Raw genomic sequence first — 24,078 nt, 5'->3', positions numbered from 1 at the left:
AGAGACTTGCTGGCCCTTTTAGAAGCAACAGATACAACGCCGACGGACTCTACGTTTCATGGTTTCCCGGAACGTGGAGTCAGAGTTCTATTGGTACCGAATACTCCATCGATAATACCAGTACTGAGGACTCCTTCAGGCTCACCACAGCGGGTACCTCTGCATTTGTCAGCTGTATTACGACCTGTGCAACATGTCTCGGCGGCCACTAGCCCGATGCAGACACAAAAACCTCTAATGGTGGATAGGGCAGCAGCGACCGGACCATCTCCGATGTTTGTTCGCCCACCATCTTCATGTTTTGACCAACGGGTTGCATTGCAACTTAACAACTCCTGCGGGTTCACTCATGCTCCGCCAGTGATTTATCCAGCTGACTATGCTGAATATAAGATATGGAAAGCGCAGCAACGATTGGGTGCTGTATTGACCTGCCCTGCATTAGTGCCTTCCGTTGGGACTTTATCTGTCAGCGCACCTGTGACAGCATCTGCCCCTCCAGCAAAACAGCAACCGATGGTACCGGAGGGTCCTTTGGAAGTGCCAGATTCTGGGGATGCGGACTCATCAGATACAACGGATTCTGAAGAGGACGACCCATCAATTCCGGAGGAACCACTGGAGCCAGAACTTCCGTCTGACGTAGCCCCGCACACTTCAGTTTCGCCCTCGGAGGAGCTAAAAGCGTACCATATTCAGATACGTGAGATGGCGGAAGCTTTGGGTTTTGAATTGAAACAACCTGAGCTGGACCTGAAAGATCCTGTCTATAATATGATGGCTCGTGCTAAAGTGTCTCACCCTGTCTCTTTGCCCATGCTACCGGCGATAACGAAAGCAGCAAAGACTGCATGGGAGGTCCTGCAAACATCGACAGCTACCTCACGTAAACTTGAAGGCCTACAGGTGAAACTCGGAAAATTAGAATATCGTGCAAAAGTCCATTAATTTCAGTAATGCAAATTAAAAGGTGAAACTGATATATGAGACAGACGCATTACATGCAAAGCGAGATAAGTCAAGCCTTAATTTGTTATAATTGTGATGATCATGGCGTACAGCTCATGAAAACCCCAAATCCACAATCCCAGAAAATTAGAATAGTACATGGAACCAAGAAGACAAGGATTGTAGAATAGAACAATATCGGACCTCTGAAAAGTATACAGTGTACTGTGCTTGATTGGCCAGCAAACCCGTCTGACCTGACCCCATAGAGAATCTATGGGGCATTGCCAAGAGAAGGATGAGAGACATGAGACCAAACAATGCAGAAGAGCTGAAGGCCGCTAATGAAGCATCCTGGTCTTCCATAACACCTCATCAGTGCCACAGGCTGATAGCATCCATGCCACACCGCATTGAGGCAGTAATTGCTGCAAAAGGGGCCCAAACCAAGTACTGAATACATATGCATGCTTATACTTTTCAGAGGTCCAATATTGTTCTAGCCCTTGAAGTGAGATTCCAGATAGAATCGCCCTTTCATGGCAAGGCATTGTTTAGAACTAAAACAGATGTGCATCCATAATTGCATACTCCACTGCGCATAATCCATGAGTGCACCCATAAGCTGTGCAACACTGCAAGGTCCATAAGCCTTTCCAGTGCGCCTACTAAATTTCCCAAGAACTACAGATATAGCAAACAGCAGCCATACAGGGCTTCTTCTCATTCCCAGTCATCGGAACAGTCCTTTTGTACCTATAAACCAGGAGGTTTGTATAACCAAACAAGAAACAAACTGCTTACAACTACTCTGCCAACAAGCAGACCCAAGAAAAATCTAGACCATCTGCCCTCACCAAGAAAACCTAACTTCTACCTCACCCGGACTGGTACCAGACTGAGACCCTTTCTACCCATGTGGGAGGCTATAACATTGAATCACTGGTTGCTAACTATTATCCATATAGGTTACACCTTAGAGCTCAGGGAGCTACCCCCATCAACTTCCATTTGAACAACTCACCCGACCCCAGCTCTTCTCAAGGAGGTGAGGAAATTTATTGGACAAGGAGCCTGTCCCCATACATCCTTCTCCATGCTCAAGAGAGACCGCAGTCTCCGCCCCATCCTAGTCTTTCAGAACTTCAACAAATTTGTCCTCTACAGATGCTTTCGGATGGTTTTAATCCCTGCCATTCTCATTCTCCTAGCCCCAGGCATGTGGTCTGCATCAGTCAATCTAAAAGATGCATATTACCATGTTACTATATGTCTCCAATACTGCAAATTGCTTTGCTTTCAAGTGGGTCCTTTGGCGTACCAGTTCAAGGCTCGTTCATCCAGCCTTTTCTCCGCCCCAAGAGTTTAATATATGGCCACCATCATGGCCCACCTTCAGGATCAGGGCATCCAAGTTTCCCTCCACATCAATGACTGGCTTCTGGTTACAGACCTGCCCACCTCACTCACTTGCCATGTCCAGTGCACACTCGCCCTACTTGACCAGCTCAGGCTCAAAGTCAATCACAAAAAATCTGTCCTCTTTCCAACAAGAGTTATAGAGTTTGTGGGGGTAATTCTCAACTCCCTCACGAACAATGCTTATCTCCCTCAACACCGTATACAACATTTAGTTTTGTGCACAAGCGATGCTAAAGCCCATAACACACTCTGCCAGGGATATCCAGAGACTTCTGAGGCCCATGGCATCACCATGGCAGTCCTCCCTCACTCCAGGCTACATATGAAGCCCCTTCAACGATGGTTCGTCAATCACTTCAACATTCTACATGATTCCCAGTCCAGACATTATTGGATTCCTCAGTCAGTTTGCGACTCCATTGCATGGTGGACCTTCAGTTGCCATCTCTCCAGGGGCACACCTTTTGCTATGCCCCAGCCGAAGGTAGTGACAATTGACACATCCCTCCTCAGTTGGGGAGCTCATCATTTGGGTTGCAGTGGACAGCCGCCAAGGCAAAACATCACATCAGCTATCTAGAACTCCTCGCAATATGCAAGGCCCTGCACATTTTTCTTCAGTGCTGCATCATTCTCATGTAAATTCATACAGACAATACTTCAGTGAAGGCCTTTGTAAATTACCAGGCGGCATAGGGTCCAGAATGCTCCCCTCCCTGTGTCTCGAAATTTGGGACTGGGCTGTCGCTAACCACATGTACATTTCCGCAGTTTGTGTTTGGGGGCTGCAACAACAACCTTGCAGATATGCTCAACAGAATGACGGCACTATCTCATGAATGGCAGCTCAGCCCTTCCCACCTTCAGATTGTCTTTCGCTGTTGGGGCACTCTAGAGATAAACGTCTTTGCCTCCATGCTGAACCATCAGCTTCCACTATATTGCACCAGAGCCAAGGAGGACCACCTGTCTCTAGGCGAGGTGTTCTCCACACAGTGGACTGGGAAATTCCTTTACATGTTTCCAACCGAACTTTTCCTACCCAGAGTCCTTCACGGATGCCACATCAAGAAACTGACCTGAATCATTGTGACCCTTTACTTGTCGTGATGTGCATGATTCCCTCTGCTTCTAAAGATAGCAATGGGGTGGGGGTTGTATTGCTTTGCAGAGGACCCATATTTACTCACCCAACCCAATGGAGCTCTGCTGCACCCAGACATCAAGGTGCTGAGTATCACTGCTTGGCTCATCCTGCCATAACTTCACCACATCTTCTGTCAGTCCTCTAGGCCTCTCGCAAACCTGCAACAATAAAATCATACTGAAGTAAATGGAATCGGTTAGTAAATGGAAGTAATATGGAATCAATAGCTAACTTGTCCAATGTTTGCATTCAAGTCACCTGTGAAGCTGCCACATGGTCTTCAGAGTCACAATTTATCAAGCTCTAGGTGCTGGACATCAGATTTACTGTAACCACTTCTTTTCAAAGTGGGGTTCTTAAGGAAGTATAGGTTTGACTAGTGTGCTTTCCTCCATATAGGTAAGCTAACTAATCTTTCATATGTGTGAATGTTCAGAGGACCACATCAAAGATAAAAAGGTTCCTTACCTGTAGCTAATGATCCTTGAGTGGTCCTCATGCATTCACACGACCCACGCACCTACCCCACTGCAGGTGTTACTTTTTATTTTCTCACTTTCAGGATCCTTGGTTGGTGGATGGTAGTTCTGCTTTTGGTGGTAGTCCAGGAACTGAGGTATCAATGCTTTAATAGTAGCTTCCCTAATAATCATGCCAGCCACATAAAGGCAATGTTAAAGTATTGCAGGGAACTTCTGAAAATTCCTGAAGGGTTGACTGTCCAGGCACACAATCCCATATGTGAAAATGCACAAGAATCACTCGAAGATCGTTGGTTACAGGTAAGCAACCTTTTTGAAATTTTATTTTCCATGACTAAGAATTGAATGACATGAGCATCTTGGCACTCTGGAGCTGCTTGGAAAATTTCATATGTTGAGTTACTATATATCCAAAGCTGCCACTATTTCAGGAGTAAGCTTTTGTCATGCTCCTTTTTTTTTCTTTTTTCTGTTAGCATCAACATGTACAAAAAGCTAAATGGTTTTTGTGATAGCTGTATATAGTTGGTTGGCTAGAAGCAGGTAACAAACACAAACAGGATTTTCAAATAGACACAATATAGTAAAGGTAAAAGTGTGCCTCCAAGTCAATTTTGACTCTTGGCACCCACAGTCCTCCCGTGCAGTGTGAGATGATGCCTTTCAGCATCTTCCTTTATCACTGCTCTCCAATACAGTACCAGTGGGGATTCAGACTGGTAACCTGCTTGTTAGTCAAGCATTTCCCCGCTGTGCCACTTAAGTAGCACAATTCAGCAAGATCAAAACTTCTTTAACATTCATTACTTTGTTTCTTGCAGTTCTCTGTATTTAAATCTTGTGGGACTCTGGGTAACTCTCAGTTGTGCAGTGATGTGCGGACTCTGCATGTACTCTATATACAAGGATTGCGACCCATGGACTGCGCGGGTTGTGTCAGCACCAGATCAGGTTTAGTATGCTGACAAGATAAATATTTAAATATACACTTAAATTTTATCAAGGATGTGGTTTGTTTGTTGTCTGTTTGTTTGTTTTTGCATCTCACATATACATGGCCTCTTTGAAAATGTTCATGTGTGGTTGTCATGTGTGAATGACCATGTTGTGATTGTCAGGAGCTAAGAGACATATTATTTTACCTTAAATAAAGGGAAAATATTTTATTTTATTTTAAATTTATTTATTTATTTGTTTAACATATTTATGTAACGCCCACTTCCAAAGTCTCTAGGTGGTTTACAATAATGAAACAAACCAAAAAGATTAACATGTATAAAATTTAAAGTTAAAACAATCAATAAACTTCATCTAAAAAGCTTGGCTAAAGAAATGTGTCTTCAGTTGTTTCCTAAAAGCCATCCGAGATGGAGCAGCTCTGATCTCAGTAGAAAGTGCATACAATCAGGAAGCAAGGAACTCTAATTTCTGAAGGGAGTGGGAATCTTGGATATGAATATTCTGCAGAAAGAAATAACTATGTTTGTATAGTATGAAGTATTTTCAGTTAGAGTTATTGATGTAACACAATTGCCACAGTTAGGTTAGGTTCTCCTGGTTTGTAGTCAAAGTCAGATAAAAAATGTGAAGAGTGGCATGAGTCTATGTAAACCACATGCACATATATGGAACTATATAATTACATAATCATCCTTTTCAGTATCTTCTTAAGGCCCACATCTCTACACTGTTGGGTGGTGGACCAAATCAGGGTTGATTCATCATCGGAGATGCATGGGACTGCAGATCTAGTCGGCAGTCTTCAATGCTCTTTAATCCATATTTGCTTTTTATTTTTACATTTCTATACCGCCTTTCGTTAAAAGAAAACCCCAAGGCGGTTTACAAAAATTAAAACATACAATAAAAGCAATAAAAACACCAAGCAATAAAAACACCAAGCTAAAAACATATCAAACAAGCATAAAAAACAAGACAACAGATAACAGATAAAAACACACAGCCTTTTATGAAAAGGCTGTAGCTATGACTGAAGTGGTTCAGATCAGTTGTATTAGTTAAGTTGGCTGTGCCTCTTCTTGGAAGGCAAGTGTCTTGCCACTGCTGTTTAGATCTTGGTAACCTTTCAGATTGCCTATTATAACACTCCCTATGCAAGACTGGAATTTGCAGCTGGTGCAAAATGCCTCAGTTCTTCTGATGGAAATTGGCAACAGGAAGTATTATATCTGTTCTTGCTTAGTTGCACTGACTAGCTATTAGCTCCCAGGCACAATTCCAAATGCTGATAATTTTTATTTAAATGTATTTATTTAAAACATGTATATCCTGACTTTCTGTCCCATTGAGGGAAGGTGTCTAAGAAGATATTATATCAATAACTTTACCAATACAACAATAATAGAAACAAAAACAAGAAAGGGAAACAAGAAAGTAGCAACAGGAAAAACAGGTATACTAAAAATGTGTCAAACACTGGAGCTAAAAGATTAAGGCACAAGGGCCAACCAGGGATTTTTATGCTTTTCAGCGAAGTGCTCAGAGTGGTTTACAAAAGAAAAGGGAAATTGTACGTTTCCCTCTCCCAAAGGGCTCACAGACGGAAAAGAAAGCTACCCCTTGGTGGCTTATGGATTGAATCCCTCCAACCATTGAGTTGGAGGGATTCTTCTGGCAATATGGTTAGTGATCCGACTGATATATACTGTATCTGAAATAGGGAAATGACTTGGGCCATAGATGCATTTGCAGTTGAGTGTCGCCACCATAACGTAGGGCTAAGATTGCTTCTTTTGTTTTGGGGGGAGCTCCAACCATTTAAACAGCAGGTGAGACAACTAGAGTGATGATGGATTAAAACTCTAACTGCATCTGACAGACGGGTAACAGCCTGAGCCTAGTATTGGATCTACTCTGTAGTGCTTACGGCAGCATAGAACACCACTTTCACATACCCAAAAAGCCATCAGCGGAGTGTTTTTGAGTAGAGTGTGGTCCGTTATGTCACAGAATCAGAATGATGATACTTCTGTCCTCTGTGACCAATTTGCCAAGCATTTCACAGATAAGATCCCTCACATCCAGTATGACTTTTGCTCTACATTAACAGTGGTAGATAAAATATTTGGCACCTGCTTGTCCCTTGTTTTGGGATTCTTTTCAGCCAATTTCCTGAAGGTATGGACAAAATCCTTTGAAGTTTGTGTTCATTCAAGTGCATGCTCGATCCATACCTTTCCTGGCTAATAAAAGCCGCCATTGGGTCTTCTCTATCCCTTTTTGTCCCCCCCCCCCACCATTCAACTCTGCAGATTCCTTGGCAAATGCTGCTTTAATCTGCTCTATAGGAATTATATTTGTTCACCATCAACTTCCTCATTCCTTTTTATCTTTCTCCTTTTTTGGTATCATTTCACTTTTAAAAGGTAACCTGTGTTAAAATGAAAGGGTACTTAAAAAGGAAGCTCTATAGAAATTCCATTCATTGAATAATCCAACTATTTCAGAATGATTTGTTAACCTTCTGCTGTGAAGCTGAAATTAAATTTTCCCAGGTGAGAATATTCTTCTAAAGAGACATTCAATTCCTAGGTTAACCTCAATGCAGTTAATCTTACTAATCGGTTAAAAAGGTTATTATGGAGGGGCTGACAACCATAAGAAAATAAGTCCTCAAATAGATGATGCAGTAGGATTTGCAACTGGTGTTATGGTGATTGGGCTGATTCCCTTCCCTCTAATTCTTCTTCTCTTTCTCTTCGCGCTGGTCAATTCCCTCTGGGAGAACAGGGCTGCCTTAACCTGCAGGAGAGTTCTGTATGAAGGAACACATCTGACAGCACCTTTGCTTTACTGACCTCCCATCTCTTCTTGGCACTGTTGTAGTATAGCTTAGTTCTTAACGTGACATGCAGGAGAGAGGCACTGGAGGAAACTGATTATTTAGATCCATTTCAATCTGTCTTCCTCCCTGGTTTTTGAACTGAAACAGCCTTGATTTCTCTACTTGATGATGTATTAAAACAAGACTTGGGAGTTTGTCCTTGTTGGTTCTGCTGGACTTTTGATATTATTGTCCATGGTATCTTTCTGGGCCGTCTGGTGGGTGTGGGACTAGGTAGTATTGCTTTTTAGTGGTTCCTTTAGTTCTTTCTTAACATGTAGGTTCCAGAAGGTGGTGCTGGGGGACCCCTGCTCGACATCATGGCCCTTGGTGTATGTTGTCCTGCAGGGTTCTGTCTTGTCTCTGTTGCTTCGCCTGTGCCCTGCAAGAATTTTGTTCACAAACACATAATATATGATATAAATTGCTGTTCTTTGAATGCAGTTTTACTAATGATATATCAGTAAATGTTACAGATTGCCCATGGTTTGTTTATCACATTTTATACCGCCCCATCCAATGTCTCTGGGCGGTTGACCTCTCACAGCTCCATATTTAGATTAGCCCCAAAGTATATCAGCCATAAAGTATATCTTAAGCCATCCTGATATCTTCTGTATCTGCCCCTTTTTAATCCTAAAATTTTTCATGACTTTACAGAAAACCATAACTTAGTGAAATAGTCAATCTTCCAGTTCCTTCTTAATACAAAACTAGTTATCACATACAGGGTGTTTGGGCTGTGGTGTCATCTGGATGCTGATCATACCCAAGTTTACATCTCACTACCATCCCCAGCTGGAGAGGCTGCAAATATTCTCAACTGGTGCCTGGAGTCAATGTTCTGAATGAGAACAAGCAAGCTGAAATGAAATCTGGATCAGGAGAACCTTTTGTCAAAAGTCTGGTAATAGTATGTCTGCCTGCTCTGGAAGGGGTTGCACTCTCATTGAAAGTTTAAATCTTCAATTTGGGAGTGTCCCTGAATTTAGCTTTGCTGCTGGATGATCAGGTAGTGGCTGTAACCCATAGATCATTTTATCACTTTCGATTGGTGCATCAACTGCATCCATTTCTGACTTGGACCAATCTGTCCATGGTGATCCATGCCCTTACCATATCTCGTTTAGACAACTGCAAAGCACTCTACATGGGGCTGTCTTTCAAGATCCTTTGGAGGATACAACTGGTACAAAATGAAGCTGCAATAATTATGGCAGGTACCAAGTGCTTGGACCATGTGACACCTTTGCTATATCAGCTGCACTGGTTTCCAGTGGGTTTCCAGGTGGTATTCAAGATGCTGATTGCTACCTTTAAAGCCCTAAATGATTTAGGACCAAGATACTTGTAGAACTGCTTCATCCCATATGCTTGGTCCATATGAACTTTTAGAGCAGCCCCTCTGCACATCCCTCTGCCTCAAGAGGTGAGGTTGATAAAGAAGAGGGAGTGAGCTGCCTTAGTGGGTGCCCCAACTCTGTATATTCCTTTCCCCCTGAGATGAGCTTGGGATCCTTTCTACCTATTTTCCAATACAGGTTGAAAACCTTTCCCAAATGCACTCTGACTTTCTTGGCTTTGTGATTGTTTTTATTGTTGTGTTTATCTAGGTTTGGGATTTCAGTGATCCTTTTATTCTTATTGACTAACATGTTCTGCAAAGCTAGTAGGGCAGGACAGAAACTGCTCCTTCACAGTGAGGTCTGCTCTGAGCTCAGCCAGAGGCTTGTTGAGCAACCAATCATGCACGCAGAGAGAGTGGGGGAGGGATTTCTGCTGATCACCCCACCCTCCAAAAGTACTTTGTGGATTTATAAATATGTCCCTGAGGGCTGCATGAACCTCAGGGACATATTTTGAAGTTTTTTAAAAAATACTTTGGAGGGAGGGGTAATCAGCAAAAATCCCTTCCCCTTGTATGTGCAACTAGCTGAGCTCAGACTAACATGTTCTGCAAAGCTAGTAGGGCAGGACAGAAACTGCTCCTTCACAGTGAGGTCTGCTTTGAGAGGATGCAGTTCCTATTCCACCATCCTCATGCTGTAGAACATGTCAGCTATTGTATTTAATTGATGTACCATTGTGTTAATTTTTGTTACTGTTAACCCTGTTGAGTTCCTTAAGGGGAAAAGGCAAGAAACAGAAGTATGTCTAAGTAAACAAATCGGCAAAACACAGTTTTTGTGTGTGTTTACTATTTTCTTTTGAAAAATTCTTGCCACTTGATTGTGTCTGCCTCTTTGGGGTACATTCTGGATCTGTACGTATTTTTGCTGGTTTGGTGCTAGTCAATCTGGGCCTACTCTACCAGATTGATAGCTGCCTGTTTCTTCTGTTGGTCAGAGTTGGCTGAAGGAAAAGCATTTCCCCTAGCACTTGAGTAGTTCCCCAGCTTCAAAGTTTAAGTTCCCTGAGCGAGTTGGAGTTCTACCCAAGGACTCATAACCATGGTGCATTTGTGTGTAACTCACAGGTCTGATAAAGCATGATAACATAATGTTTTACTTCTCTTATTGTAAACATTTTTTTTATTTGCTGATATTATAATAAATTAAACTGGATTCTAGAACTTGGTGGGAAATGTTTGTACTGGCCTTCACTGCTTCTTCGTTGATGACATTGTTGGTACTGTACTTGGCCATTGGTATGGTACATTCAAACCAGTGGCTTACGTACAGTGCAGCGTCCTGCCAGTCCGAGGTGCATGTGCTTGTTCTGTGCCTCTCCAAACCACATCCACGCTGCCAATGAGCTTGAAGAGGCTCCGTGGCAACTACAAATTGTCATAGCTGCAGTGGCAAACCTCCCATTATTTGCGATAGTAGGCTCAACACTACATTGATGGTGCAATTGTTAGTAACGATGAAGCCGAAGCAAGCTCATTAGCAGCATGGATGTGGTTTGGAGAGGCACAGATCAAGCACATACACTCTGCTTTTGAATCAGTGGGGTGCTGTGCTGTATGTAAGTCAGTGATATAGATAGAGAAAAAGGCTGATTTAAATTAAATTAATTTTTTGCATTTGTATCTTTGACAGTTTCTGAGCAAACATGCATACTAACTGCTTGTTTTTAGCCAGCAGTGCCTAAAATAAAATCCCTGCAGTTAGGTATATTACAGTGTTCTTCACTGTAGGCCTGGGGGGCCAGTGGCGGCTCTCATCAACTGGAACAATTGTGGCCCCGACTAATTGTTTTTTGGGTCTGTAAAGTTTTGGTCAAATTTGAATACTCTGCACTGTCCCCTTGGCACCACGTGGAGATGACCATTCACACCAGCAGTTGCCCCTGATAGCTGAGCTAAGAGACACATTTTAAAGTGGCAATTCTCTTATATTTAGCAGGGGGAGAGCAACTGGCCCTATCCAACCCCAGCACAGCAACCCTCCAGTGACTGTTGCTGGTATCTGCCCTGTGTTTCTTTTTAGATTGTGAGCCCTTTGGGGACGGGAACATCTTATTTATATATTATTTATTTTTCTATGTAAACTACTTTGTGAACTTTGGTTGAAGAGCGGTATATAAATATCTGTAGTAGTAGTAGCAGTCGTGGGTTTCCTTTAAAGAAAATGCAGCCCTCCAAATCTTCTGCACTATTTTGGAAGGTGTGCATCGAGTACAGATGTGCATGAACGGGTTCGTGCACTCCTGGGAGGTGGGTGTGGGGGTTACCTTTAAGAAGCAGGGAGGGTGCCCATTCCCCCCTCACCAGCGCTGTCTCCAAAAACACTGGTGTGGGGCTGCTGCATTGCCCCTTGCATCCCTGGTCAGCTGACTGGCCACTTCTGGTACGATGCTGGCCAGGGCTTCAAGGAGATATGCAGCAGCCCCATACCAGCATTTTTGGAGACAACAACAGTGGGGGAATGGGCACCCTCCCTGCTCCTTAAAGGTAACCCCCTGCCTCCGAATTGGTCCAAACTCTGGACCTCTGGACCAATTCAGTGGTCTGTAAAAGTAACCCTGCCAATTTGTCTGATCTACGATCGTAATAAAATTTATCTATCTAAAAGAACTGCCAAATCGGTTCGTGCACATCCCTAGCATCAAGTGCTGGGAAGTGTGTCCCTTCCCAGTGCCTTCTTGATAGAACTCTTGGGAGGGCTCTGTTTTCCTAAAAGCCCTCCCAGCACTAGGGAAAAAAGCACAGTACTGTGCGGAGCTGAGCTGAGCGCAGAGGGAAATGGCTCTCATACTGAAGGTAGGGTTCCCCCACCACCACCATTGACCCACCCCCACTACAATGTGGCCCTCATGTGAAAAATACAGAAGATCACTGATATATTAGATCAATGAGGAATAACTTAATATGCATCACCAGAAACCAGATTTGTAACTTGAGCAAGTGGTGGACACAATGAAGCTTTTTAGTTAAGCATATTCTCAAGCCAGAGCTGGAATGTATATTGCATTCCTTATTTGAAGAAATACTGTGGTTATTTTTCTTTGGGATGGTTGCTGGGGAAGTGTAAAATGACATTGCTAATGTTAATAGATATTTCAAATATGAGTGATAGATTTTTAAAGACCAGTGCAAAATTTTAAAAAAGGAAGTTTAATATTAATCTTAATTGTGGAATTTTCCAGCTCATGCCATATTTGGTATTGGAAATTTTGGGAAGTGTTCCAGGAATTCCAGGACTTTTTGTGGCTGGGACCTACAGTGGGACGTTAAGGTAAGTTAAAATCTTGACATAATTGGGCTGGATGCTGGAAAGTAACTCCTGAAATCTAGCTCTACATTTTATGCTGAGCCAGGATCTCTCAACTGTCTGCTGTCATAGCAATGCAATAGATTAGTCTGATTTGTCATCATCATCATCTGCCACAATTAGCTACAGGGAATAAACAAAGTGCTGTGTGTTAGAAAGTCATGCACAGTTCAATATACATTGGTTTTTTTAAGCCTTCAGTTGTCTCTAGCCATGAAGCCAAGTTTCTCGACATGGAAAGTTCTATCCAAGTTCAGCATTATATTTGTTTACCACCAGCTTTTGTTAAAAGGAACCGGCAAACACTCCTAAATGCACTTTAAGCACCAAGGTTGCTCAGTGAGTTTAAGAGCATTTTTGGCATCATTTTGACCCAAGTTAGTGATGGCCAGGAATAATGCCAAATGCAGCTGACAGCTGGGTTTGATTGCTATATGCATTGGAAGGACCCCCCAAAACTGCAGGCTTATATAGGGAAGAGAGGTGGGGGGACTCCTGAGTCTGAGTTAATCGTCCTTTGACACCACTGCACTTCCTGGCAGACACCAGGACCACCTTTCATTGAGAGATAGAGTGGCCATTGCATGGATGCACCCTTGATCCCATGTGAACAATTTTTATGGGAGCAATTGTCCATTAACAGTTAAAACTAAAATTTGAGCAGTTTAAACATTTAGCTGGATTTACATCTTTAATGTCGACTCATAGAATGGACAGGTAGGTTATACCTTACATGGCAACAGAAGCAAAAGGCAAAATTTATGGGTAGCAGTATTGGACTGTTGGAAAAATCCACAAATAACAATTGTGTAACAGTTTTACTAGAACCATCTAAAAAGGAAAAAAGGAGTGAGCTTTTCACTCTATCAAAAGTTTTCATTAGACTGAACATAAAACAAAAGTCCAAAAGTAGGGGTGAGTGGGTGGGAGCTGGGGGAGTTTTGAGTCAGAAATCAAAATCTCTTGTTGCACTCTTGGAAGAAGAAACTGTGCAATCTAGGGAGCATAACATCTGCTAGCTCTTGACTGAAGGTCATTAGCAAAAGACTTGGCTGCATATGTATAGGAAACATAGCTGTGAAATTAATGCAAGGACATTACCTGATTTAGGAAGATACAATAGGTAAATAATCCTGAGATGGATCCCTAGTATGAGACATTCAGCAGGACAAATCTGGATTTGTCCTATGGCTCAAACGTTATGTGGCAATAAATGTGTTTTCTAAAGATGAACTTTTAACCGGAAGTGTTTCTATTCTGGCTTGCCCCGTCCTGCTTGCCCAGTACATCTTTCATTGCTTGCTGTGGTACTCCTATTCTGGGATTGACTTTGCAGAGAGGGCTGCACAGGGAGGAGCGTTTTCTGTTGGCTGTGTTCTTGGAGAACATAGAGTTGTTAACTCGCCAAAAAGATATAGTCACTCTTCTGACAGAGTGTCAAACTGAACTGAACCCAAAAACTGATTCAGGGAAGGTTTTTCAGTGAACAAGAACTTAACCTGACCTAAAATCTCAGGTTGATTTGAATCTGAACCAGAACCAGACCCTAAACGACAAGAACAAGTGGTAACTGGTTCAAAACAAGTGGTTCAATAATTGGGCACTTGGATTCTTTTGAAGGCATGTAAAGAGCTAATCTCTGCACCATCTATATAGGAAGGAAATTATATTTCCCAGTGAGTCATCTGAAAAGGGGAGGAGGAACAGCAGTAGAGATAGGCAGGGCCTAGGACTGGTAGTCTGCTGCTCAAATAGGAACATTCCTCCCACAGGCTGTTGTTGTCCAACAACAACAAGACCTCATTAGACTCTGAGAATGGAACTGTCTGCAAGTTGTTTTTATTATTTCCATTCATCTTAAACCGGTTAAGTTAAAGCTTTCCAAATTGTTGTGAAGATGGAATCCTAGCTGAGAGAGGGGAGAGGGATATTTAAATTGAACCCTAATGAGTCTGGAGGAGGGGAGATGGATACCTTTCTCAGGTTAATGGTGGTTTTTGCACTCTTCTAATGTTGCAGACAAAATACATTTGATATTATTCTGTACAAGATGTATTCTAAACCAGTTTAGAGTGTCTGAATTAGTTACCAGACTAAATTAGTGTCTAAATTGGAGAGTTAAAGAATTCCATTGAACCTGAAATGCAATTGAAACCAAATTTTTAACCGTTCATCTCCCTAGTAGTTCTTGAGTAAACTTATCAGTCATGGGATAATGGGACAGGGTCAGCTGTGGATTGGTAACTGGTTGAAGGATAAGATACATAGGGTCGGAAATGGACAGATCTGGATCAGGATTCATAAGTATGGGGTTCTGCACCTTCACAGGAACCACATGGTAGCAATGCCACAGCTTGAGGCGTCCAAGCCCCGCCTCCACACCTATAGCATGCTATTTAAAGGTGGGCTGGGTGCCATGTTCCTCAGTTCTTTTCCGACTGCTGTTGCATTTGGACCTCAGTCTGTTGTTCCTTGTCGGAATAGTTCTTCGGCTTTTTCTCTTGTGAGTTCATCTTTTTTTAAATAACGGACTATAAACTTGAATTTGATTAATTTCTGTCTGACAGACAAGGTTTGGTATTTGACTCGGTTTAGCTGACAAACTACGATTGGCATTTTTTCCTCAGAATGGATTTGACTAACAAATTTACTTGTCGGAATGGCTGAGGAGAAAAGGCTCTTTAAGATGTGTGAGGGCTGTAAAGCAAAACTCCCCTCTAATGCATTTTTAGACAACTTCATTAGTTGTGCCTCATTTGCTTGGGAGAGGAACACGACGTGTCCACTTGCAAATTTGGTCTGTCATTCTCTAAACAGACCCTCAAGAATTGGGCATTTCGGCTTCATGCAGCCATTTACGATGAAGTCCTAAGCTCGTCAGCTCCGGGTGAACCATGCCCAACGACCTCTTCTTCAAAAACACCACCAGTAACATCTTCCGTGTTGAGGCCTCGCAAGCCATCGACGTCAATAATATCTTCAACATCGAAGGTCTCTAAGCCAACATTATCAACTCGAAGTCCACAGCTGCCTTCTAATACTGGATCTGGCTCAACACCTAAATCTTCCAAGCCTATACTATCTTAAGCGTACAGCCACTGACATTTGCCCGCTGGTGCCAAAGAAGAAGAAGAAATCTAAAACTATTGACCTGACACGGGATTGAACTCCATCTCCTTCAGGGCTGCAGCATTTACCTCCAAAGTCACCATCGATGTCGAAGGCTACTCTCGACACTGGCCCTTCCAGAATCTTGCCGATACTGAAGGACCCACTTGATGCTGACAGCCCATTAACAGTGACACGATCAACATCGAGAGCACGATCATTGTCTCTGGCACTGATGCCGATTGCCTCTTCAGTGCTGTTGACACCAAGGGACCGACAACAAGATGCTCCTTCGACCTCAGTGCCTCAGTTTTCACTCTCGATAGTGACTTTACACACACTGGTACTATCAATGTCGTAACAGGTTTCTCCATGTTGCCAACTGCCAATGTCGATGAGGTACAAGAAGATGCGAATGGGAATGTGGGCTTAGACCCTACTACCACACACATGCTACTGTCAGTTTTGGACTCATCTTCGAGTACCCCGTCTACATCTATGTTTAAAGGGTTTCTTCCCACAGATACTGAGGTACCACACTTCGGTACTTCAGCACCGGCCCAACCTCAAACAACTGCTTTATCAGTGGCTTTACAAAGTCCTTCAGCCTGGCATTCCTATGGCTTTTCTCATATCTCTTCTGCTGGTGATGCCCTCGCTATGACTGCCCTGGGTTCCTGCTCTCCAGGTGCACCGTACGATTACCAGAGGGAAAAGTCATGGAAGTCTTTTACAATGAAATCCTACACTTCAATTGCTTCCTCACTGGCAGTTGCCACCTTGGATAGTGGAGATGCCCAGAACAGATCTTTCACATACACAATTGAGGCAACACAGACTCTGCCAACACCAGGAATGTCTCAGGGAACACAGACTACGCAACCACCTCTTCAGGCGATGGGTACTGCCCAAAACTCACGTCTCTGGGCGGTTTATAACAAGATAAAAACAAAAGTAAAACATTAGTTAAAAACAAAAACAAGAAATTTAAAACACAACAATTTAAAATTTTTAAAACAATATTCTAAAAACAACAATAAAACAATCAAAACAATATCAGTTAAAAGCCTGGGTGAACAGATGTGTCTTTAAAAGACTTTTTAAAAGTTGTCAGAGATGGTGAGGCTCTTATTTGACTAGGGAGAGCATTCCAAAGCCTCAGGGCAGCAACGGAGAAGGCCCGTCCCTGAAATGTGTTCCGTCTTCTCCAACTGGCACTGCATTGGATCACCATGGATCCTCAGATTTTGAATCTGATCCCAAGGATGCAGAGAGCTTAGGGGAACCTCCAGTGGATGTGTCTCTTTCTACCTATGTTTCTCCAAATGAGATGAAAGCTTACCACAAGCACGTAAGGTCTATGGCAGAAGCATTGGGTTTGGATTTGAAGTTGAAACTATGTCTAAGTCGCAGGCCACTCAACCGGTGGCTCTGCCTGTTCTACGTGTAATCTCCAGGACTGCGAAGTGTGCCTGGGAGGTGCTACATACGTCAACTCCCACCTCCAAGAGACTGGAAAGTCTGTATCATATTCAGGAGAAGGGCAACACAAGTTCACTCCACCATCTCTGTCATTACAGGAGGAAGTGAAGGAGTTATTGAAAAAGGGTGCAATCATCCCTATGTGGTGGGTGCACAGATGGGAGGGTTTTTACTCCCCTTATTTTCAGATCCCAAAACAGGATGGTGGAATCTGCCCCATCATGGATCTACACCAATTGAACAAATTGGTTTGCATCAGAAAATTTCGCATGATATTATTGCAAGAGATCTTACCACTTCTCTATCAAGAGAATTGGCTTGCAATGCTGTATCAGAAAGACGCCGACTTTCATATCAGTATGTGGGAGCAACACAGGAAATACCTGCACTTTATCATAGGTGAGTAAGTATACCAGTACAACGTCTTACCCTTTGATCTTTCTACTGCCCCAGGGGTTTTTACCAAATTTATGGCAGTTGTGATCTCCCACCTGAGGACACAGGGTATCACAATCTACCTATACTTAGACGATTGGCTTCTGACTTCCAGGGACTGAAAAGAGTTACTTTCACAGATACAGTATGTATTGACTCTCCTCCAGGACTTGGAGATCCAAGTCAACTCAAAAAAGTCCTGTTTGGAACCAGTACTTGTCATCAACTACATAGGAGCAGTGTTAAACAGTGTTAAACAAGCTTACTTACCCAGAGAAAGATATGAATGCATCAGGGACTTAATTCAGGAATTCCAACAGAATCCATTTCAACCGGCTCAGTTCGTCCAATGACTACTGGGCATCCAGCAACACAGTGATACGTCATGCACGGTTGAAAATGAGGAAGCTACAACTGTGGTTTCTATCAGTTTTCCATCCAAATCAAGACAGTCAACTCATGTGTCTGGAAATACCATCACAAATACTCTTCTCTCACTGTCATGGTGGTCAAACGGCCAGAACCTCTTAGAGGAAGTCCCTTTCCAGACTGCATCATCATCAGTCTGGTTGACAACAGATGCATCTCTGCTGGGTTGGGGTGCCCATTGCAAGGACCATCAAATACAAGGCAAATGGACCCCACAGCAGGTTCAGTTGCACATCGACTTCATGGAGTTGCTGGCTGTCTTCCAGGCAATGAAGGCCTTCTTTCCACTACTACAAGATAAAGTCATCCAAGTTCAATTGGACAATACCACGGCCCTAGCTTACATCAATCACCAGGGGGGAAACAGTGTCACGGATCCTCTGTGCTCTGTGTCCAACTGTGGCATTGGTGCATCAGGCACCGAGTGTATCCAATAGCCATCCACATAGAGGGCTTGGACAGTGGAAGATCTAAGCTGCATGTTTTCACAGCAACAGCAACATGAATGGGAGCTCAAGACGGACTATATTGCTCCCCTTTTCGACCTGTGGATGAGCCCAACCATAGTCTTGTTCGCAACTTCGGAGAACATGAAGTGCAATTGCTTTTGCTCAAGAGCGAGACATGGCCCTCAGTCTCTAGGGGATGCTTTCTGGATGGACTGGACTCTAGACACCATACATGTTTCCACCACATTCCTTGATAAGTTGAGTGGTGGCACATCTGGCTGCTCCTACATCATGCATCCTAGTGGACGTCATGGCAACCATGGTTTCCACAGGTACAACTGTCAGGAAACCAATACCATTGTCTGCCTCAAGAGCAGCTAGATCTCCTGTCCCTGGACAGTGGACATGTATTCCACCCAGACATACTCCGTCTGACAGCATGGTGAATAGTCTTCTAAATAACCTCTTACTTGACCAAAGAAAGCTTTCCACTAGACGCAACTATTTTGGAAAGTGGCTGCGTTTTTAAGAACTATGCCAAAGTGCGAGGTTTCCTACCTAAACAAGCGGCGATAAAGGATCTATCTATCTATCTATTTATTTTTACATTTTATATCCCGCTCTTCCTCCAAGGAACCCAGAGTGGTGTACTACATACTTAGGTTTCTTCTTACAACAACCCTGTGAAGTAGGTTAGGCTGAGAGAGAAGTGACTGGCCCAGAGTCACCCAGCTAGTTTCATGTCTGAATGGGGATTTGAACTCGGGTCTCCCCGGTCCTAGTCCAGCACTCTAGCCACTACACCACACTATACTCCTCTGTTTGACTATATTAAAAACACAATGTTTGGCTAAAGTGTCCCTAAAGGTCCACTTGGCTACACTTTCTTCCAGACACCCAGGATGTGATGGCAAAACTCTTTTCTCACACCCAGATAGCAAGGCCTTCTTGAAAGGGCTCATGAATATATACCCACGTATTTGTGCTCCAGTAGAACCATGGAGCATTTCCTTGGTGCTCTCTGTGTTGACTCAAGGCCCGTTTGAACCCATGGCTACTTCTGCCATCAAACTTGTGACTTTTAAAACAGTCACAACTCGCTATTTTCCTACTCGCTATTACCACCACTGCAAAGTGTGGAAAGTGAACTTACAGCCTTATGGATTGATTCCCCTTACACCAGGATCTGTCCTTATAAGGAGCTGATGCGTATGGACCTGGACTTTTTCCCAAGATAGTGTCCAACTCCTACCTCAGTCAGGATATTGTGCTCACTACATTATTCACGGACCCGTCTCCACCCTTGGAATGTGTGATGCATATTCTGGATGTACGTAGGGCACTGCTGTTCTACCTAGCACATACCAAACGTTTGGTCCTCCAAGTGCCTCTTTGTGGCTTACAAGGGTCCTGCCAAAGGCGCTTGCATATCCAGACAAAGGATGTCCAGCTGGCTGGTCGAGCTCATCTTGCTGACCTACAAGTTGCAGAACATACAACCACTAGAAGCAATCAAGGCCCACTCTACTCGTTCCTATGCTTCATCGGCTGCACACCTATCAGGGTAAATTTTGCTGACATCTGTAAAGCAGCAACATGGTCCACAGAGTTGCCTTTTGTTAAGCATTACGCCATAGATGTGCACTTTGCTGCTGAGGTGAGCTTTGGAAGAAGCGTTTTGAAGTGGGTATTAAAATAGCTACTGCTGCACCCTCCTCCATGGAGAGCTAGCTAAACACCCATACTTATGGATCTCGATGGATTTTGATCCTGATAAACAGGTTGCTCACCAGTAACTATTGATCTGGTGGAGATCTGTCGACATCCATAAGACCCTCCCGGACCATTCCTCTGCAGTAGTGCTCTGCTATATGTGTACCAGTGTGCAAGCCATTCTGCTTTGACGTTGATGAACTCACCTGCTTATCCAGATGATCGTCCTTCACGGTGGTCATCCAAGAACTGAGGAACATGGTGCCCAGTCTGCCTTTAAATAGCAGGCTGTAGGCGTGGAGGTGAGACTTGGACACCTTGACGAGCTGCTGCATTGCTACCGCATGGTTCCTATACAGGTAGAGAACCCTATACTTATGGATGTTGACAGATCTCTACGAGATCAATAGTTACAGGTGAGCAACCTGTTTTTTTTCACAACAGAGGGAAGTAAGATGTGGGATCCCCCAGGATCTGTAGTACTGGGACCAGTGCTTTTTAATTTATTCATAAATGATCTAGAAGTTGGAGTAAGTAGTGAGGTGGCCAAATTTTCAGATGACACTAAACTATTTAGGGTAGTGAGTTCCAAAACAGATTGTCAGGAACTCCAAAAGGAACTCTCCAAATTCAGGGAGTAGGCAACAAAATGGCAAAAGCCATTCAATGTTAGCAAGTGTAAAGTGATATATATCGGGACAAAAAAACCCATCTTCAAATAAAAACTGATTGGGGCTGAGCTGTTGGTGACTGACCAGGAGAAATATGTTGGGGTCATGGTGGACAGCTCATTGAAAGCGTTGACTCCGCGCACTGCAGCTGTAAAAAAGGCAGATTCCATGCTAGGAATCAGTAGGAAGGGGACTGTCGACCCATTCAATTGTAGATAATCTTCTGCTTATATGTAGTTTGCACAGCTTAATATATTGTATTCCTAACTCTCTGTGACAATGAGGGAGAGATGTGTGGGTGAAGAGTGGTCATATTTCCATGACAGGTTCCTCTAAGTGTAGTGTAGTGGTAAGTTGGAACTGGGCCTCAGTTAAGCAATTGCATCTATATATATAATTCTCCTGGGTGTGCCTTTAGAACGTGCGTCCTGGCAGCCCAGCTGATTGGCTGGGCTGTGGGGGCACCTGATTGGGTAAGGCGCACCCAGGAGAACAGCAGCGGCGGCCATGGCCAGGAAGCCAGGCAGGTCTGGCCGCGGAGGAGCCCGGCGGCAGTGGCGGTGGCGGCGGGCCACCCACCGGAGGAGACCAGCAGCGGCAGCGGCCATGAATGGGGAGCCCGGCGGGCCCGGCCGCAGAGGAGAGCAGCAGCACCGGCGGGCCCGGCCGCGGAGGAGACCAGCCCAGCCGTGGAGGCAAGGCCCAGGGGGGAGGGGGGCAGAAGCGACGGTGGGGAGGAGAGGCAGCTCCTGACAGTTTACCCTTTGCTAGACGGAACTTGCAGGCACCCATTTCCATGGAAACTGAGTGAACCGTGCCCTCCCCCGTACACGGACAGTGGGCACTGCAAGGCAGAGAACACTTTCTCATTGTTTGGGACTTGCTCGCTGCAGACGTAAACATGCTGTGCCAAGCGGCACTAAGCAGGGGCTTTGTGACATCAAAGCCCCAGTATGCAAATGCAGGCAGAAAGTGGATCTTTTGCACTTTTAGAAAAGCGACCCACCTAGGTTGGTCCGAAGGATGCCTCATTGCTACTTGGGCTCTGGTCATAGCATGGCATTATTCCATCACTTTTGCAAAGGAACATGAGCATTGCCCTTCGGCAGCTGGGCCTGGAAGTGGAGACTGGGGCAGAAGGTGGGGTGGGGGGGAAGAGGTAACTGCCAGCCCCCAAGAGTGCACAGATGCTCTGTGCAGGGTCGGCTAGTACAATAATAATAATATAACCCCACTGCCCAAATTAACTTTTTAAAGTGATGGATAATGTTATCAGTAAAAGCATGCACATTAGCCATAGTCACGGTTAGGCTATGCTCTGTAAACAGTCACTGTAGAGCAATTTCATTGAATACACATTCATCTGCATACACATTCACTATTCAAGTAAATGGTTTGTAGATTGCTGCCGCCTTGCTATCTTTCCCCTTTTATTTTGATTATGGCTCAATCATAGGTCTCTTCGGCATCAGCAGGGCTCACAAGCAGTACAGAACTGGTTAGTTGTTTTTTACAGCTAAACTCAAAACAAGGTAAAAGTCCCCTCTTAAAACTCCAAAGCTGTGCTGACCTTAAAAGCTGATAGGCATACCTGTGAGCCTTTGTTAGAATGGGACACCAAGAGCCAACAGCAGTAACTCCTCCCAAATAAGTCCCTTGTGCAAGGATCCTGCATCAGATAGATGTTCTTTCTCCACTGAACAGCAGCCAAGGGTTTAGGGCCAGTTCCCAGTGCAAGGATGGAAATCCCCCTGTAGGTGCACTGGCCACCCTGTTTCTTCTGCTGATTAGATCAGCTACTTCTCATTGTTCCATTTTTTAAACACTTGTGAAGCTGTAGTTGATGAAGATGCAAAATTTAGAATATTTTAATTTTATATTCTTTAGTACAGTGTCATCCAGTATCAATGCATTAGCTGCTGTAGCTGTAGAGGACCTGATTAAACCATGTTTTCATCATGAGCTGTCTGACCGACACTTGTCATCTATTTCCATGGGAATGAGTAAGTTTGCATGAGATATTTTCTCTCTTTGGGACTGAAACAGAAGCCCTATTCAGTCATTATGTTGTACAAGTTTTTGTGTGAACCTGTGTTGATTTAAAAAGTGAATACAGGCCCCCTCAAATGCATAGCACAGATAGGAAATGTTCTGTTGTACCTGTGTTGAATATAATGGGTGAATAGTTGTTGTACAAGTGTTTGAACAGGGCTAAGGAAGTTGGTGAAAATTATTTTAGAAAATAATCTAAGTGAAGTTAGACTAGCTCTTACAGCTTTTAGTCATAGCTTGTAAAAATGAGTGTTTAAATTGTCATGATTTCTGCAGAAGAAAATTACTCTTCTGCAATATTGTAGAATCCTTTGAATGCATTAAGAAGCAGCAGGGTTGCCAGCCAGGTAGGAAAGGGCCTGACTAGGAGTGGGGTGGGTGGGTGTATTTTTTCCCATCTGAGCCAATTGCTAGAATTTTTTAAATAATAATAATAAATAATATAATATTTTGGGCTGGTTGCCAGAATTTTTTGAGTTAAAGACAGCAGCACTTTTGTTTGTCATGGTGTAACTGTCTGTCCTATGCAGGCATACTGATGCATCAAGTATTTGAATCCAGCTCCAGTACATCCTTTCATATACTAGCTAGAAATGGGGGAAAGGCTGATGTACATTGTAGGTCTGAGATTGTTTTCTTACACCATATATAAATGGTGCATGTACCGTAAGTTATTCTTAGTAAGCAAAGCATGTACAGTAGGGATGTGCGAACAGGTTCGATTCTGAATCTGTTCGACACTGAACCAGTTTGGTTCGATGACTCGGCATTGGACCACACCCCCTGGCCTGTTTGGGGGGTTCTAAGTATTTGTAAACAAATAAACAAATAAATAACTCGTCGCCGCCACTCCGGGAGGCTTCTCCGGGGCTACAGGGAGGTCTCTGGAGGTTCCCCCTCCCCTCCCGGCCTCCGTAAATGTCCAAACGCCCGGTTTGGGTGGTCTTCAGCCCATTCCGAGCCTGCCCTCTGTGCATGCCCAATGGGGAGTCATGACCCAGGCCACACCAGGTCATGACCCAGGCCATGCAGAAGCCCATTGGGCATGCGTGGCGGCCTCCAAAATGGCCTCCAACACAGAGGGCAGGCCTGGAATGGGCCAAAGACTGCCCAAACTGGGCGATTTGGACATTAATAGAGGCCAGCAGGGGGAGGAGAACCTCCGGGAGAGCCCACCCCGT

At 43.9% G+C, this 24,078-nt stretch overlaps 1 protein-coding gene across 1 annotated transcript in view; it reads left to right on the top strand.

The window, feature by feature from the left end:
• LOC128327820 (sodium-coupled monocarboxylate transporter 1-like) overlaps positions 1-24,078 on the top strand; it is a 101,715-nt gene that overhangs the window by 41,152 nt on the left and 36,485 nt on the right. The window contains exons 7-9 of the mRNA XM_053257088.1: positions 4,821-4,950; positions 12,434-12,522; positions 22,733-22,848. Coding sequence (XP_053113063.1) covers positions 4,821-4,950; positions 12,434-12,522; positions 22,733-22,848 — 335 coding nt within the window. The remainder of the gene's footprint in view (positions 1-4,820; positions 4,951-12,433; positions 12,523-22,732; positions 22,849-24,078) is intronic.

The sequence above is a fragment of the Hemicordylus capensis genome, chromosome 5, assembly GCF_027244095.1.
Source record: "Hemicordylus capensis ecotype Gifberg chromosome 5, rHemCap1.1.pri, whole genome shotgun sequence".
Classification (NCBI taxonomy): domain Eukaryota; kingdom Metazoa; phylum Chordata; class Lepidosauria; order Squamata; family Cordylidae; genus Hemicordylus; species Hemicordylus capensis.
The sequence above is the reverse complement of the archived record's forward strand: the minus strand, read 5'-3'. Positions and strand labels throughout refer to the sequence as shown.